Genomic DNA, 18,245 nt, shown 5'->3' with positions numbered 1-18,245 from the left:
CCCTCCCCTCCCCTAACCCAATCCCTCCTCCCTCCCCCGCCTCATATATGTATGCACAGAAGTTGAATCCGGAGGGTCTGGAGTCAGGCTGACAGCCAGCCAGTCCCAGTGAGCCCCCCGTCCATGCCCCGCACCACTGGGGTTAGAGTCAGAGGCAAATACACACTCAGCTTGCTTTATGTGGCCACTAGAAGACGAACTCAGGCTTTCACAGTGAGGGTTTTAACTCAACAAAGCTACCTCCCCAGCCCCTGGCCTGAGCCTGAGTTCCTCAGTCTGTAAAATCAATGACTCTCATCCATTCATCATCTCCACTGAAGTGGACATCCAGTGGCTTGCCGGTGTGTACCCATCAAGGCCATGAGTGGTTTGGGAGTGACGTGGAGGGTGTCTGGCACCCTGAAGATGCCCAGTGCGTAGTCTCTGGTGTCTCTGCTTAATAAAAGCAAACAGCGAGATTGGGGTGGAAAGTAACATCTAGGGCCATTTACCCTGGGTGCTTAGAGCCCTCAGAGCAGAGGTTGCGTGGGGAGAGAACTCTCAGGAATGTCCTTGGAACTCAGAGGTGCTCCTGGACAAAGGCCAGCTCAGTAGCCAGGAGTCCCTGGAGTCTGAAATGCTGCGTTTGTGGGCCAGGTCTTTGAGGATGCCAGGGACCTGGGTGGAGAACATGGCACAGAGACCTGTCCACTCGGGGACTTGGAATCAGTGTGGCACCAAGGAGGAAATCCTGGCTAACCACAGGCCAGCCAAGCAGCTGTGGCTACGCAGGGATTGGGGGATCCTGGGGGTGGGGGGTGGGGCGGGGGAGAAAGCAGGCAGCTACCAGCAGAGGGACCTCATAGAGGCCACACTGGAAACCTCGCATTTCCTCTGCCTATGGCCACAGCTGTTTCCAGGCTGGAAGCCAGGAAACAGCTGTTCTTGCTAAAGTGTTCTTGCTAAAGACAGACACTAAGATGGGAGTCCTAGAAGATGAACTTCATGAAAGACAGAACTCCAGGATGGGGAGAATTTTCCCCTCTAGGAGGGGTGGCATGGTTCAGTGAGGGGGGTCAAAGACCTGGGTTCACATCTGGCCGAACGACCTCTGGCATATTCCTGGCAGTCCCTTGGCAAATGGGGACAGTGACACCCGTAGGACTGTCAAAAGGCTTGCACTGTGCCTAGAGACCACAAAGCCTCTAGCCCCATGAACTCCAGGAACAAGATGCAAGCTCTGGCTCCCCCCCACTCTCAGTGCTCACCACTGTTATGGCCTCTGAAGGCTGTGTCCTGGCTCCCTCCCCCCGACTCCCCACCCTTTACATCTTTAGTGTGTGGTGTGTATGTGTATGGGCATGCACCTGGAGATCAGAGGACAACTTGTGGGGATCGGGTCTCTCCTTCTACCATGTAGGTCCCAGGCCACCGGGCTTAGAGGCAGGCACCTTCACCCACTGAGCCATCTCACCAGCAGCCTTCCATGTTAATTCTTAGCTTAGTCTAGGGCCTGTCAAGTCCCGCCCTTAATCTTGTGTTAACAATATCCATGTATATGTCTATGGAGGGGACAGAAGTAGGGACGCCTTGTCACTGCCACTTTTGGTGGAGACTGTCATGACTCTCTGTCTCCAGGGATTTCCACAGATCAAGCCCTGAGGTTTTGCTTCTTGTCCTCGTCCTGTCTGACCTGGCTGGAGCAGTTGTATTACCCAATGAGGGAGGGAACAGGCAGACCTAGTTTGGAGCCGGGTGGGGTCCGAACAGGCCTTGGCAGTGACAACTTAAGAGATGCCATGGAGTGTCTTTTGTTTTTCAGAACCCAAGAGATGAAGGGTCTCCTCACACTGGCTTGGTTCCTGGCTTGCAGTAAGTATTGGCTCTGTGACCTCTAAATAGGCCTCCCTCCACCCGCCCCAACCTTGGGAGTGACTGGGTAGTGAACAAGAAGGCCTTTGAGGTGAGGAGACCTGTGTCTCCATCTCAGCCCTGCCTTCACAGTGCAGGCAGAGATATCAGCGAAGGCCTTCACCTCCCTGGGCCCTGGCTTTTGCGTTGGCAGACATGGTGCCGTGTCATGGTTTGAACATGGTAGGCCACGGTGTGAAGGCAGGCCTGTGAACACGAAGATAGCTTGTGAATATGGGAGGCTGATAGTTCCCTGACGTGTAAGTATAGAATAAGGACAATCAATGGGAACACAAGACCCTTAGGAAATATCCCAGCTCAGGCCTGGGAACAGCTCAGTAGTAGAAGGCTTACATGATGGTGATGCATTAGATTTAAGGAAGGAAGAGGGAGATGGATGGATGGACGGACAGATGACAGACTGACAGACAGAGACAGACTCCAACAGATGATGCCAGAGTCACCTTCAGCACTGCATACCACCCCATCCGGGAGGTGTCTGAAATGTCTTTGGGTTGCCACCAGAGAAGACTGTGGACGTGGGTTTAAGCTGAGAGAAAGTCTTTATTAGCTGGCTGGTTGCTCTCAGTGTAGCCCCGAGCCTTTCTCAGGGAGAGCTTTTAAACACACAAAAAAATCCAAGAACAGTTAGCCAGAAGCAGAACTACGGAAGCCGAAAGGCAAGGTTGGTACAGTGAGAGACTTTCCCAGAAGGATGGACGTTGATGGATTTGATTAGGCCATGGTTTTCATTTTGGCTGGCGGTGCTGTCTACACGCATGTTTTATAGCCTGAATGGTAAATCTATCATGGAGTCAGTCGTGCTAAGGTCTGGGGGTCTGTTACAGGGCATCTGGCTTTAGGCTTCACTGATGCCCCCTAGCCTCTCATACAAGCCCCATGGTGAGCTACTTCACCCTTTGATGTCTTGCTTGCTGTCTAGAGAGCTAGGAGAAACTTGAGACCAGAAACAGAGAAAAAGCCCCTGGCTCCTTGCATCAAAAGTCCTAGGCAAGCTACTTCCTTCTAGATTTCCAGTTTCCCAATTTGTGATATGAGGGAGCTAGCTTCAAGCTATGGCCTACTCTGCTTCTAAATTTAATTTTTAAAAAAATGGTTTTTTAGATAGCAGCTTGTGTAGCCCAGGCTAGCCTTGAATTTGCGTAGCCGAAGATGACCACAAACTTCTTAACCTCCTGTTTCCACCTCCTGAGTGTAGGCATTCAGTTTATATGGTGCCTGTGATCCAAACCAGGGGTTCATGCACGCTAGGCGAGTCCTCTGTCAGCTGTGCCACCTCCCTCGGCTCCCAAGTGCAGACCCTTCTGTTCCCAGCTGCATGCTGTCATCTGCCCAGCCCTCCTCCCTTTAACCGGGATAATTAAGAGAGGGATGGTGGGGGGAGGGTGGCGGGGAGCAAGTAGATCTGCAGCAAGGTGCCTGGTGTCACCTGCAGGCTTGGGCTGTTTTCCAGGTGTGCCTGCAGTCCCAGGGGGCTTGCTAGAACTCAAGTCCATGATTGAGAAGGTGACTGGGAAGAATGCCGTTAAGAACTATGGCTTCTACGGCTGCTACTGTGGCTGGGGCGGCCGCGGGACCCCCAAGGATGGCACTGATTGGTGAGCTGACTTCATCACCACTCTTAATGTTCTGGGCTCCACCCTCATCACCTCCCCTGACTCCATGTCTATCCTAAAAGAGGAGAATTGCAATGGAGACTCAGGACCTGAGAGATAGCTCAGTGGTTAGAGTGCACACCGCTCCTGCTAGGCAACCTGAGTTCATTTCCTAGCACCCATGTTGATCAGCTCACAACCACCAGGGGACCTGATGCCTCAGGCCTCCGTGGGCACCAGTGCTCACATGTGCATGCGCTCACGTGCGCGTGTGCGCGCACACACACATACATACACACACACACACACACACACACACACACAATTAAAACTACAATAAATGTTTATTTAACTTTTTTGGAGAAAGGGTCTCACTGTGTAGCTTTGGTTATCCTGGAACTCACTATGTAGATTAGGCTGGCCTTACAAATCACAGAGATTCATCTGCCTCTGCCTCCTGAGTGCTGGGACTAAAGGTGTGCGCCACTCTGCCTGGCTTCTAAAGGAAATCTTTAAAATAAGCGAAGCCAAGGCTTTCAGGAACTAAGGAGCTTTTAAAGGTGTGTCACAGGACTCTCAGGAGTCCCGAGATCTCAGTGGCCTAGTGTGTCACTTGCTTTAGTGAAATATAACAAATGATCCTTCTGTGTTGGCTTAATGCAACCATGACTGTTTCTGTTCACTCTGCTCATGGGCCTGCTGCCTGGGAGGCCATGGCAGAGCCACTCCTAACTGCTCAGCATCCTTCTGCGAAGCCTGGCTGAAGTTGGATGCTCCACGGCACAGGTGGCTCGTGGCTGTGGCTCAGGTTGTCACTGTCTGTGGGTCCATGGGTCCTGTGCAGGATTTTGTAGACTTTCTTAGAGCATGGCGACTCTTGGGGGGGGGGGGTTAATGAACCGACATTCCCAAACTACAAGGCAAAAGTGGAGAGCTAGCTGGATGTGGAAGCATGACCTGCCATACTGGGGAGGTTGAGGCAGGGAGAGCCAGGGGTTGAGGTTGCTGTGGGCTATATAGCAAGTTCCAGGGCAGCCCCAGCTGCATGGCAAGACCCTGTCTCAACAACGATAGAAGATGATAGTTTTTTTTTTTATCACAGACCTCGGGAACTCCACAGTGTTGCTCACGTGACCCTCTTAGTTGGTTCAGCCACAAAAGCCTAAGGAAGAAGAGGCCTAGGTTGGTCCATGAGTGCACAGCTGCAGCCAGAGGAGGAATACGCTTTGATGTTCTATGATGGCGGTTAATGGTGCAGTGAGCATCTCAAGAGAGATTTTTAATGGTCTCACCCACAGTGAAATGCATGTTCAGGGTGATAGATAAGTGCTTTACAGCCTTTTGGTGGTTGCAGAATTACCACGGTTGTCTTAGTCACCTCTCTATCTTCCTCTCTCTTTCCCTCCCCCCTCTCTCATTCTCTCTCTCTCTCTCTCTCTCTCTCTCTCTCTCTCTCTCTCTCTCCCATGAAATCATTATCAGAACAACATAAAGGACTAATTCGTTATTTTGACTCACAGTTTCAAAGGATTTCATGATTACTTGGGTCCACGTTTTTGTGTCTGTTCTGGGCAGGATATCCCGATTGTGGGCATGTATGGCATAGGAGCTCCTTCATGGTAAACAGGAAGCAGAGAGCTGGCTTCAGAAAGATGGCAGGGCAAGATTATCATCGCCAGGGATGCACTTCCAGCAGCCCACTTCAAAGCCCAAATAGGTCCTACATCCCCCGTGCACCACTTCCTAATAATGCCCCCCATGTCATGAATCCATCCAGTGGTGAAGCCAGTTATCAACTCTCATGGTCTAATCTCTGGATAAGCCCTCACAGACACATCCAAGAATGGGATACTGTAATTTCCTAGGCTGCTATTAATCCAGTCAAGTCGACAGACCAAGGTCAACAGTTTCAATGGTGTGATGTATAACATCGCATTGTGCCCACCACTATGTCTAGATACTGTGTGTTAACTTTCAGAGAGCAAGAGGGGATCTGAACTTTTGCTAGAGCAGTGTAGCCATTATAGTAGACTGTGCGAGATGGGACACGTTCTTTGGAAGGCTCAGTGTACAGGGGTAACAGTTTCGATGCCAGTGGCAGCCATGATGGAGGACATCAAATGACATTAGGGAGCTGGGACTCTATGGAGAAGCAAGGGGAGGGCTTACAATGACCTGTGTAGAAATGGATTGTAGTTGAGTACATCGTTATAAACTCCTGTTTAGCTTAGTATGTGGTGTTGCATAGAAATTTATAGATATGGGACTGGGGAAATGACTTGGTCAGCAAGGTCTTGCTGTACAAGCATGAGGACCTGAGGTTCGGATGCTGTTGAGAGAGGTGGTGGAGACAGGTGCATCCCTGCAGCTTGATGGACAGTCACATTGGCTGAATCAGTGAGGCTCAGGTTCCAGTGAGAGACCATATCTCAGAGAGTAAGGTAGAGAATGGCTGATGGAGACACGTGACATTGACCTCTGGCCTTCACGGCTGTGCAGGGCCACCGCTGACATCATGTCTGGCCTTAGCAGCTCTCCTTAGTCACAGAGGGAGATCCTACAGCCCCTTGCTTGGATTGTTAACTCTAAACCAGAATCACGTGGCCGAGACTGCCAAGTTCGGCTGCTTTCCAGAGCCAGAGCCTGGCCCCTTCGTTCAAATAGATTGTCACCAGTTTTCTCTTTTTGATTGTTTCCTTCACTGCCTAAGCCTGGAGGTCCTGGATCTCCTCTTTAGACCAGGCTGGCCTTGAACTCAGAGATTCGCCGGCCTCTTGCCTCCCCAGTGCTGGGATTAAAGGTGTGTGCCACCGTTACTTGGCTCAAAACTGTTCCTGAATTTTCACAATCTGGGTGGGACCGTGCCGTGAGAACACCGTTCCCCATATTCCACCCCACTTCAGGATTTTTCTGTAATCTGTGTATCTCCTTAAAACCCAGGATGTAGTGCCATTCCGCTTCCTGGTGCCTCTTTTCATCCTCCAACTGTACATTTGATCAGCTTGCCCCTTTTCATTACCGATCTGCCTAAGACCGGCCACTGTTGATAGCAAAGCAACTCAGTCAATACGAGGTTCCTTTTTAATGCCCTCTGCCAAAGCTGTTAATCCCAGACTGTTCAGTTTAGCTTTGGGCTGACTTTTCTTTGGACAAAGGGCAGAAAGCAGCCATATTTTTTTTTCCTGTCTCTAGGCCACATACTAAAATTCTTCTTCTCTGAAACATCTTTAGTGGAGCCCCCACAGTTCAAATCATCCTTAGAACTGCTGTCTTCAGTGCATCTACCAGTATGGCCCCTTAAGCCCTACTTACAGTGTCCAGTCACTTTCCTAGTCCAAAGTCCCCAAGTGTTCCATATTCCTCCAAGCAAAAGTATGGACAGGCCCATCTCAGGATTACTGTAGTCCCGGGTAACCACTTCTGCCTTACTCAGTGTTCTATCGCTGTGAAGGGACACCATGACCACAGCGACTCTTATAAAGGAAAACATTCAGCTGGGCGGGGCTTACAGTTCAGAGGTTTAATCTGTTATCCTCACGACAGGAAGCATGGCTGCAGGCAGGCAGGTATGGTGCTGGAGAGGTGGCTGAGAGTGCTACATCTGGATCCACAGGTAGCAGGAAGGGGTTGTCACATTAGACCTGGCTTGAGCATCTGAGACTTCAAAGCCCACCCTCAGTGGCACACTTCCTTCAGGACCACATCTACTCCAACAAGAATACACCTCCTAATAGTGCCAGTCCCCATGAGCCTTGAGGGGGTGGCATTTTCATTCAAACCACCACACCTCCACTCTGTTTAGCGATCAGGAGGCAAAACTAGGTCTGTGAACTTCTGACCAGTGGCAGTTCTAGTGGATGAGAGGAGCTAACTTACCAGATACCATCGCCGCTGGGTCACACCCACTTGCCACAGGTTCTACCAGAGGGATGTGGCTGTAGTTTCATACCAGCTAGGGATTTCAGCCTAAAAAGCATTCAGAGTCTCCAAAGAATAGCTATTGATTTGGGAACAGTGGTGCACTGCAGGAAGATTATGAATGCTGTAGAAACCTTGGTCCTATTCGAGGAGGGTGAGCTAAGGGGAAGTTTAAATTAGCAGGAGAGCCAACACCTTTACATAAGCTGCTTAGATACCAAGCTCATTGGTTGGGGAAACCAGAGGCGAGAGCTGCCATCTGTTTATTGGTGGAGATGCTGTTGCTAAGCAAGCCTTCTATGTAGAGCATCTTGCCTGAACTGTCACAGTCTTAGAGAAAGTCAAACTTTGTCCCAGGTATCTGTGCTCGCAGGCAAGGCATGTGAAACTTGGAGTGCATATGGGACAAGAGAGAACTTCTCATCAGGGTGAGAGGTTAAAAGAATCCTTCCGAGAGAATTTAGCTTTAACACCCGAGCACAGTGTCCCCAAGGTACCTTTGTCTTTAATTTTGTTTAGATTTGACTTGAACTCTCTCACTTTGGACTCTCCCACAGGTGAGGGGGAGGTTAGGAGGAGGGCTCTCGACTCAGCATCCCCATCTCTCATCTCGACAGGTGCTGTCAGATGCACGACCGTTGCTATGGGCAACTGGAGGAAAAAGACTGTGCCATCCGGACCCAGCCCTATGACTACAGAGTCACAAATGGCCTAGTCACCTGCGGTAAGGGTGGCTTCCCATTCACCCTGGGAGGTTCTGCCCGAGAGGTGGGCCTGCCTGTATCTTGTGAAGCAGAGTGAGGCTGAGGGTCACAGGGCTGTGGCAACCTCTTTAGACTTCCAGGAGAGGGAAGTCCCAGTTGAGACTCTCAGTATTCGCCAGTACTGTGGGCTTATAGACTTCCTCTCCCTGTTTAGAGTTGGTTTCATCTTCCTTACTTCGCACATGCAATGGAAGCTCAAAGGTTTGCCAGTGTGCAACAGGATCCATGCCCAGGCCCCTGCATTCAAAGCCAGTTGCATCCAGGTGCATCTCTATTTAATGCCTCCCACAGAAACCAGTTCCACCCTCAAGCTGGACACTCTACCCAAAGGGGGTGTGTCTACGGCACCAGGCTGGGGACTCCCCTGAATAGAAATTTCAGTCATGGTCAAGAAGAGCTGGGCATCTAGTTCAACGGCGAGTCTCCTCCCTCAGATTACACTTCTCAGTTCAGGACCTGAGCTTTTCCATCAGATTATGTATGATCCTGATTCAGAGTTCTCTTCCACACACTATGAGAGCCCTCAGAGCAGGACCCAGATGGGGAGTCTACGCAGACTAGAGGCCATCCTCTGATATGACTTTGAACAAGTCAGCATTGGTGGGCGCAATCTTCCTATGCTCATTTTGTACTTGGCATCCCTTTTTGCAGAACACGACTCATTCTGTCCAGTGAGGCTCTGTGCCTGTGACCGGAAGCTGGTCTACTGCCTGCGGAGAAACCTCTGGACTTACAACCCTCTTTACCAGTATTACCCCAACTTCCTCTGCTAATGTCCTCTGTGGGCTCTGCCCTGGGGGCACTTCCCACAGTGCCCTGGGGGTCTCCCTCTGCTATATTCCTGATGCATCCTCCCCCCAAGGTCTTGGATCTGTCTTCCTCTGTGCACCAGTGGACTGGACAGAGCCCCCCCAGGGCTATACTCTTTCCTCCAGAGTCCTAGAAAGGGACCTTGATCTAGAGTTGGCAGACTCTCAGGATGGCTGAGCCTGCACTTGCTAAGTTGGCTCTGGGCCCTGAAACTCCCCTAGCTCAGGCCAGCCGTGTTGACTTTTCTTTCAATTTCTGGAACCCAACTGTCATTAGCACCCCCCAGAGACCTTTTACTGGAGGAGAAGCCAAATTAACTCTATAAATCTGCTATGTAGATATTAAATAAAACCCATTCTCAAGGCTAGGAAAACACCACCCCAGCACTTCCTCTGACGGGGCTGGGGTAGGATGGCCCACGCTTTTCTAACCCCCGAGGCATCTGCATGCTCTCAGAGATGGAGGTCAGGAAATAGGTGGGAGCCTTGGTGTCTTGATGCCTTTCACTGTTTGTCTTGAGTTCATTTTCTTCAACCTTAGGATCCTGCAAGCCAGACCTGGGGCTCAAGCTTCCTCTGGAGGAAGATGAGACACAGCCCTACGACACCTTGAACTCCTGGCTAGAGAGGGCAACAGTCAGCTCCCAGCCCTGCCTTCTGGCAGCTGTGTGGTCTTTTGAACCTTTGGATAGTCCAAATCTCTCTGGCTCTCCTCAAAATATAAAACAAGACTCCTTCCAGGAGCATACTGGTGCACACCCCTAATCCCAGCACCTGGAAGGTGAAGGTGGGAGGATCAGGAGTTCAAGGCCAGCCTCTGCTCCCTAGCAGGGATGGTCACCTAGACTATGTGAGACTGTTTCAGAAAGGACCCTGGTGCAGATACAGGGATGCTGGGGTTCTGAGATGTCACTCAGTGAGAAAAATGGTTTAGATAAGATTCAAGGAGGGGGGAATATATCAATGGCGGAATGACTGTCTATTTTTCACCGAGTTAAGGGCTCTGAAAATCTCAACTCATCTATCACTTTATAAAAGACAGAACTTTCTCATGGCAACAAGACAGGAGGAGGAGATGTATTCAGCAGTAAAGGAGTGTCCTTCCGGAGGAAGGGTCGAAGCTTCTTCATATTCATTTCCAGAATGTGCACGGGACACATGCGATCTATATTTAGAGACCTTTAGTGTTCAAACATTTTCTAAATAAAGCTAATTATATGAGATTACCCCGAATTCACATGTTTTGGTGTGTGCTAGTAACTATATTTAAACAATACTGGAGTGGGGCTCACATGCTGGTTTCACTCATGAAAATTTCAAAATAGGGGTGGGGAGGTGGTATGCTGGGGGGGGGGGAATGGCTCTGTTGGTAAAGAGCCCATAAGGACCTCGAGTGGATCACCAGGAAAAAAACCCAAAACAGCTGGCCATGGTGGTATGCACTTGCAGTCTCGGCAGTAGGGAGGTGAGACAGGTGGATTCCTGGTCTCTATAGCCAGCCAGGCTTACCGAGTTAGTGAGTCCTGGGCCAGTGAGAGACCCTGTTTCAAATAAAGCAACCAACAGTGAAAACTCCAAACAAGAAGGAGGGCCACACTTGGGTATGGCACCGGAAGCTGTTTTACACACACACACACACACACACACAGAGGCACACACACACAAACACACATGCGTAGGCATACCCACATGCACATGTGCGCACACATACACACAGGCACAAACACATGCATAGGCACACCCACATGCACACACACACACTCATGAATACATGCATGCATGCACACACATATACACATGCATGTACTTCCCAATGCATGGGAATGAGCACAAACATGTATACTCACACACATTAAACATACATACTCACACACATTCAAAAACAAAACAACCCCCCCTTTTTTTTTTCCAAAATCAGAACCATTTCCTAGGCTCAGCCTTGGATGGGTTTGTGGGGGATTCACAAGTGTCCCCCTGATCCTTGGTGTCTTCAGTTGAGATGCATGGAGAGACCTGGACCCCTGTTTCCTCCTGTCAGGGTCAGGGGTCAGGCTGGGTGTGATGTCGCTGGCAACCACAGAAGGGCAGATGGTCAGGTTCTTCTCTCTGGGTCTCCTAGCTCCAAGCCTCAGTATCTAAAGAAGCTCAGGCCATGGATGCTGTGAGATTAGAAAAACAGGAGCCCAGCATGGAGGTTCTGAGCTGCAAGGGACCACGCAGAGAGCTGCAAGGGACCACGCAGAGCCTCTATGTATCGACTACATCCAGGAGAGGTTGGGAGACTGATCTCAAATCATACAGTGTAGCAACACCAGCATCCGGAAAACCTGACTCTAAGCCCTCACTTTGCCCACCATGACACACTGTCTTCAATTCTTGTCCAGCAAGGGAAAAAAACAGAATGCAGGACACTTCGGCGACTTCCCTCACTCTGGTGTTTTGCAGGAGCCTCAAACCAAAAGCCAGACACGTTTCTTCTCTGTTCTAACTGCCTCTTCCCATTCCAGAGGCCATCCCATGCTGGTTAATCTGGCGGACCTCCAGGATTCGCTCTGCCTCTGTGGAGCGGCATCCAGGGTCTTTGCCATCTTAGGCCCAGCATCACTGCTATCACCAGCTCTGATGAAGTACTTGAGTGAACGCCCAAGTCCGTAAAGAAACCTCCTCATGATTGATCTGCCAAATCTCTAGCAGAAACAGTCTGAGAACTCATCTCCTTGAAGTTTCATGGCTACACTTTAAGAAATATGGAAATACGCAGGGTATAAAAGTCAGTGGAGGAGCCGGGCATGGTGGCACATGCCTTTAATCTCAGCACTTGGGAGGCAGAGGCAGGTGGATTTCTGAGTTCGAGGCCAGCCTGGTCTACAGAGTGAGTTCCAGGACAACCAGGGCTATACAGAGAAACCCTGACTCAAAAAAAAAAAAAAAAAAAAAACCAAAAAGAAAAAGAGAAAAAAGTCAGTGGAGGACATAAATACATACTCGATATGCCCCTGGGACCACAGGACCCATGCCAGCATCTGAAATTGGGCTTTGGATTCAAATGTGACACCAATATAGGCCAAATGTATGAACACATGGATGTCAGTGTGTTGTATGCATGAGTGGGCACATGCGCGCATGTGTGTGAGTATGTGTGTTTGTGTGCACGTGTGCATGTGCTCACATGCTCACAGCTGTCCTCAGACTGAAAAGGAGATAGATAATGGGGAAGCCTTCTAGTGGTGACAGGGAGCAGGGAGAGAGGACAAAGCGAGCCACGCTAGTGTGGTAGCAGGCATCCTGAGCTCGGTCATGGTGTGCCCAGCATTCACGGGTGAGGCCGATGATCTCTTCCCACAGTGAGAATGCCACCAGAAACTCAGAGAGGTGGAGTGCTTTGCCCGAGGCCATACCGGTCCCCCAGGAAGTCAGGCAGGAAGGAAGCAGCCAGCTGCCTGATGTTCAAGCTGGAACAGATGGAATCCTCCTGCTTCAGAAGCTGGGAGCGAGGGCCGGGTCTTACATCAAGTCTGGAGGAAGACTGGTTTCATTTCCCCTAGGCTGAGGGTGGTATAAGCTGAGTCTGAGTGATGCTTCCCAGAGTTCCTTTCTCTGCAAGCACTGGGGTCCCAAGGGAGCAGGGTGGGGGTGGGGAGGTGTTTTGGGAGTTTGTCTAGAAAGCAGAAGGCAGTCTGGGAAGGTCTGAGCTCAGGCAGGTCAAATCTGCTTGCAGCTCAGACCTGCTGGGCAGGCCAGCTCGCCTGGCGGGTAGGAACCTTCTGGGTCTCTCCTTCCACACTGGTCCCAGGTGTGTTTTTAACTCGGGGGTGGGGGTGGGGTCGGGGTGGAGGGAGAGGCTTCTGCAGGATGTGACACAGTAAGCTAGACTGAGGATGTGAGACTTTTTTTTTTTTTTTATGGTCCCAGACTACCCTGTGGCGAGCTCTCTCCCTCCTGGCTCCCAATCTGACCTCTCCATCCACTTCACAACCATCTCCTTCCTGCCTGGTGCTAACTTCCAGTTGTAGCTCCAGGCACAAAGGAACCGGCCTCCCCTACCACCCAGAGCCAGTCAGGTCCCTGCACTCTGTGTATCACTGCAGAGTAGTGTCCTGCCCCTGCCTGGCCCCTGGATGGCATAGCTGTTGTTACTTAGCTGTAGCTCCCAAGGAACAGAACCGCAAGGATGCTTTGTGACTTGCTTCAGGATTATCTGGGATTGGGTTTTCTTCTTATTAAAAGACACTTATGGCTGGATTCCTTTCTCTGTGCACCTCTGGCTGGCCTGGGAGTAGCTCCGTAGATCAAGCTGGTCTCAAATTCAGACCTGCCTCTGCCTCCCAAGTTCCGGGATTAAAGGTGTGTGCCTCTGTCCCCTGAATATGACCAGATTTCTGTGGTAAAGGTGATGTGGATCCTGGATTTTTCCACAGCCTACAGGGCTCAAGCTGTGACTCAGTGGTTACTATGCACACTCCATTCAAACGCTTGGATGGCCAAGTAATTGGTGCCACAGCATATTTTGGTGAAATTTAAAATAGGGAATAGGAGAGCTTATAGGACCTTATATAGATTTTATAGGATCTTATATAGAGCTTATAGGAAGAAATCACGAATTTGAGGCTTTAGATGCCCACTCAAGACCCACATGGGACAGTCATGTTTTCTTGCTGCCTGGGCAGGGGTGGGAGAAGCACAGAGAGGCTGGGGTGGGAGAGCCCTGGGGCCTCCAGATGGGGCAGCTGTTCAGAAGTGTTTAGAGCAGATCAACACTGTCCCAACAGATGTTTGGCCATGTGACTTGTTCTCTGTCATGGAACTCTGCCATGTCACAAAGACTGACTTCAGCTATCAGAACTGTACTGCTCCCTTGCTTTGCAATGGGCCAGCAGCAGGGACTTTCTTGTCTTGGTCATGACCTGGTCAGAGGGACCCAAATGGGAACACTTCTCAGTTCACAAGACAGCACCCTATTGTTCCACAGGTCTGCTAGCCAGGACTAGCCAGAATTCCACCCCCTCTCTTCTTTCCTTCTTCCCTTCTTTCTTCCCTTCCTTCCTTCTTTCTGCCTGTCTGTCTGTCTGCCTTGTCTTTCCTTCTTTCCATCCATCTTTCTTTCTGTCCTGGGGGTTTGGGGTGACAGGGACTTGATATATAGCTCTGGATGGCCTGGAATTTGCCTTGTAGACCAGGCTGGGATTACAGGTGTGCACCGTCACCTCCAACTGAAACACACTTTACACTAACACAAAGTCTGTCTCAGAGGCAGCTCCAGGGGCCTCGTGGCCTGGACTCTGTTGAGACATTGCTTCTGATGGGCATAGCTAATTTGTTGCTGTATCTACCAAGTCATAAAGCCACATGCAATGCCACCATCAAAGGGTAGCAGCAATGCATAGGACATAGGGCTGGGAATGTGGGCAGGGAGCACAGATACCTTGACACCCTGCCCCCCACCTGCCTCGCCCCCACTTGCCAAGGCACTTAAGACGCGATTGGTGGATTGTGTAAAAAGGTCCAGGTCTGTCTTGCTAATGGTCACCGATGCTTTCAACAAGTGCCTGGCTGTTTGAATAAGAAGTGGTCACATGGTTGGCCTTCGGTCTTAATGCTTCAATCAAGAGTTATCAAAAGTAGACAGTTGCTGGGCGTGGTGGTGCATGCCTGTATTCCCAACGCTTCCGATTCGGAGGCAGAAGGCTCAGGGGTTCAAGGTCATCCTTGGCTGGCCGTGAGTTCAGTGTTCAATGACAGAGTTCAGTGACAGCCTGGGCTACTTGAGTCTCTGTCTCGGTTGAGGGCACTAGAGAGGTGGTTAGCACATCTGGCGCTCTTGCGGGTGATCTGAGTTTAGTCCCCCCAGCCCCCACAATAGGCAGCTCACAGCTGCCCATAACTGCAGCTCTAGGAATCCAGTGCCTGCCCTCTTCTGGACTTCTCAGGCATCTGTATTCACATGTACATGTGCACAGACATACACATATACACATACTAAGAAGAAAAAAAGGCAACTTTAAAAACAAACAAACAATCCAAAAACCAGAATGTGGCTCACAGTTTCCACGGGTAACCTCAGGCCTTTGATTTCTGGGCTCTGTGCCTCAGTTCTATGGCTGTCTAGTGAGCTCATAAACACCTTCATTAGCTTGCTGGGCATGTCTACCTGATAACGTACTACCGGTAGGAAGCACACAGTCTATTGCCTGACATACTGTCAGCACTTGATAAACGGTGTGTGTCATGGGAGTGGCTCACCAAACCAAGCCTGAACACTCTAACTGCCATACCAGTCCCTAAACACAAGGAAGGAGAGTTGGGGCAGCTGTGAGCCAGAGGTAAGGAGGAACCCCTCTCCTCTCCCCAGCCGTCACCCTCACGGATCACCTCAGTGGATGTGGCCGAGGCTGATGATGCTCAGATGGTAGAGGTTCTCCCATAGCGAAGCACCAGTGAGCTTTCAGGAGGAAGACGGCAGTTGCGAGTGAGACAGTGCGGGCAGGGTGACTCTGGTTGAACACCAGGCACACAAGCCTGCCACTGCTCTCAAAGGCCGCCCATTCCCACACTCCACCCTTTGCCTGTGTGTGTATCAGGCTCTATGCACCAGCTCCATCTAACTAGCAAAGTCTTCGGCACCAGGACTCTGCTCCAGAACTTCCTCTTCAAGACAGTGTGTCATCTCCATCCTCCCCAGCAGGGGTCCTCCTTCCTCTTCTGATCTCCCTCAGCCCCCACACCCCTTCCTTTCCCTTCCCAGTCAATCTCTCTCCCAGTTAATCCTCCCTCTCTCTGTGTGTATTTGTGCATGTGTGCACGCATGCACTCATATATTTGTGTGTGTGTGTATGTGTGTGTGTGTGTCTGTGTCTGTGTGTGTGTGTGTGCTCTCACTGAATCTGAAGCTCTCAATCCAACCAGCCAGCACCAGGTGTCTACCCATCCCCTGCCTCCTTAGCTGGGCTCACAGGTGTTAAATGCTGTGAAGGATATTTTACATAGGTTTTAGGGTTTAGGCTATCACACTTAAATCCTTATGTACATGCAGCAAGCACTTTATAGACTAAGTTGTCTTGCCTGCCCTTTCTGAATGATTCTGGGTCATCAGGTCAATCCCCCTGCACCAATCTATAGCCACTGACTTACTGATCTTTTCCTAGCACAGGGAAAAGCTTAGGAAAACACAAGAGACCCTTAGAGGGAGAAAGGCTGCATTTTGGAGTCACATATTCGTCTATGCAAAGATTCAGAGTCTGGAGATGAGCCAAGCCACGTGTCATGTCTGAGCACCCAACTCGGACTCAGTGAGGATTGATTGTTTGTCTCGGTGTCTAAAATTTGTTGAGTCATCTGTCATGAACTGCTGATCTAGCAAGTTCAGAATGTTGTCTGACTGGTCTCCCATGAATCAAAGCGAGCCAGCTGCTGGGCCAAGCTTCCTGGGGTTTCCAATAAACCTGTGGGCTGTAAACTGTGAGCCTGTCATTACCTTCCAGACCGTGTCTCAGTCTGGACAGGCCTGCGGCCTCGTGGAAGGTTCGCTCCAGTGTGGAATGCCTCAGCTTGTAGGGTCGCCCTTTTCCAAGTGTTCTGACCCTGGCCGAATCTCCCAGAAGCCCACACGACTGAGAGGGAACCTGAGAACTGAAAGGGCCCTGAGGAAGGTTGTACTCCAATCTGTGAATGGAGGTAGGACTCAAAACAGGCTCTCTGACTCTGGAGTTTGGGGCGGTCCAAGCAATCTAAGCTTCCCTGTAGCCAATTCACAGGACAATTCAAGGGACCAGGACAGCGCTCCAGAGCTTTGCTGGAGGCTGCTGTCCCAGGAGAAGAGTTACATCCATGAGCTACTACTCTTGGCTCCCCAAGTCACAGTGACGACAGACACATCACTTCTCCATGGCTTGCTGGATCATTTCATGGGGCTCAAATAAGCTGCCCTGGGTGACAATGAGCCCTGGGGAGAGACCGAAGGACACAGCCATAAAAAAGTGTCAATAAAACACATCACCCATCGCCTCTGATGCTGACAGTCACCGTGATGGCCGCAGATGCTGGGTTCCACGTGGGCCCCTGTGCTATAAAGCATAGTACATATTTCACCATCATGATTCGAAACTGGTGGAGACAGGACTGCAATTTCTCTTCAGGCGTAGTAATTGAGGCTCAGGGTGTGCCAGCGACGTGCACTCAAGAGACTGCAGCCCGGAACTCAGGAGGCTCCCGACAGACAACCGGACCCATAGAGTACGCTGGGCTAGAGTTTAGTCTAGAATGCATCTTGTCTTTTGGCTCAGTTGTCCTGGGGAGAGGCTGGATCTCAGGTGTAGGTGTTCAGGGGAGGAAGGTAGGATTAGTGCTGGCTGAGGCAGAGTGCTAGAGGAGAAGGTCTTCTTCAGAGGGTGAGCCCAGGCCAGGCACGACTGAATCTCCAGTCAATGACTGTTCAATGTGCAGCTTCTGAGGCTGAGGTGTCTCGGTTGACAAAGTGCCTGCCATGCAGGAAAAGCAGAGAATCCAGACAGCCACGTAAGGAGGTGAGCACAGTAGTGTCTGTTACCCCAGCCTCAAGGAGGCAGAGATGGCAGCATCTTTGGAACTTGCCAGCCAGTCAGTCTAGTTGTAGATGTGAGCTGCAGTCTGTCAGTAACAAACGGTGTCTCCAAAGATAAGGTGGAGAGCAAGCAAGAAGGACACTCAACATTGACCTTTGGCCTCTTATGTCTGCACACTCACACACACCCATCACATATATACACATAGCAATATAACACCGCCCCCACACCCACACACACTGCAGCTTCCCGAACTCAGCACGCTGTATGCGCTTATGATCCCAGTTCAAGGATTAGCAAGGCTGAGACAGGAGGATCTCAAGTTCAAGATGCATCTGGGCCATTTACAAAACATAAAATAAAATAAAGCCTACAGAAAGTGCTGGGAAGGCAGAAATGATGGGATATGCTTAAAATCTCAGCACATGGGAGGTGGAGGGAGAAAGTTCAGGAATTCAAGTGCTGCCTCAACAAAATTTCAAGTTCAAGACTCGGGCTGTCTGAGACCCTGTCTTGACCCTCAAAGGTGGAAGGTGCATTGTAGCTCAGTGGTAAGGTGATTGTTAAACATGTACAGGAGAACAGAACAGAAACCAGGAAGGGAGAAAGAAGGTACAGTGGAGGAAGGGAGGGAGAGAAGGAGGGAGGAGGGAGAGAGGGAAGAAGGAGAGAGAGAGAGAGAGAGAGAGAGAGAGAGAGAGAGAGAGAGAA

The 18,245-nt window shown here is 50.5% G+C and overlaps 1 protein-coding gene across 1 annotated transcript in view; it reads left to right on the top strand.

Annotated features, from left to right (window-relative positions):
* Nucleotides 1-10,226, top strand: part of Pla2g5 (phospholipase A2 group V) — a 61,095-nt gene extending 50,869 nt beyond the window's left edge. The window contains exons 3-6 of the mRNA XM_021200733.2: nucleotides 1,802-1,851; nucleotides 3,365-3,509; nucleotides 8,042-8,148; nucleotides 8,840-10,226. Of these exons, the coding sequence (XP_021056392.1) occupies nucleotides 1,812-1,851; nucleotides 3,365-3,509; nucleotides 8,042-8,148; nucleotides 8,840-8,961 (414 nt within the window). The 5' untranslated portion in view covers nucleotides 1,802-1,811 and the 3' untranslated portion in view covers nucleotides 8,962-10,226. The remainder of the gene's footprint in view (nucleotides 1-1,801; nucleotides 1,852-3,364; nucleotides 3,510-8,041; nucleotides 8,149-8,839) is intronic.
* The last annotated feature ends 8,019 nt before the right edge of the window (nucleotides 10,227-18,245 follow it).

The sequence above is a fragment of the Mus pahari genome, chromosome 6 (genome assembly GCF_900095145.1).
Source record: "Mus pahari chromosome 6, PAHARI_EIJ_v1.1, whole genome shotgun sequence".
Lineage (NCBI taxonomy): Eukaryota > Metazoa > Chordata > Mammalia > Rodentia > Muridae > Mus > Mus pahari.
Note: the sequence above shows the minus strand (reverse complement) of the source record. Positions and strands in the feature narration are given on the sequence as shown.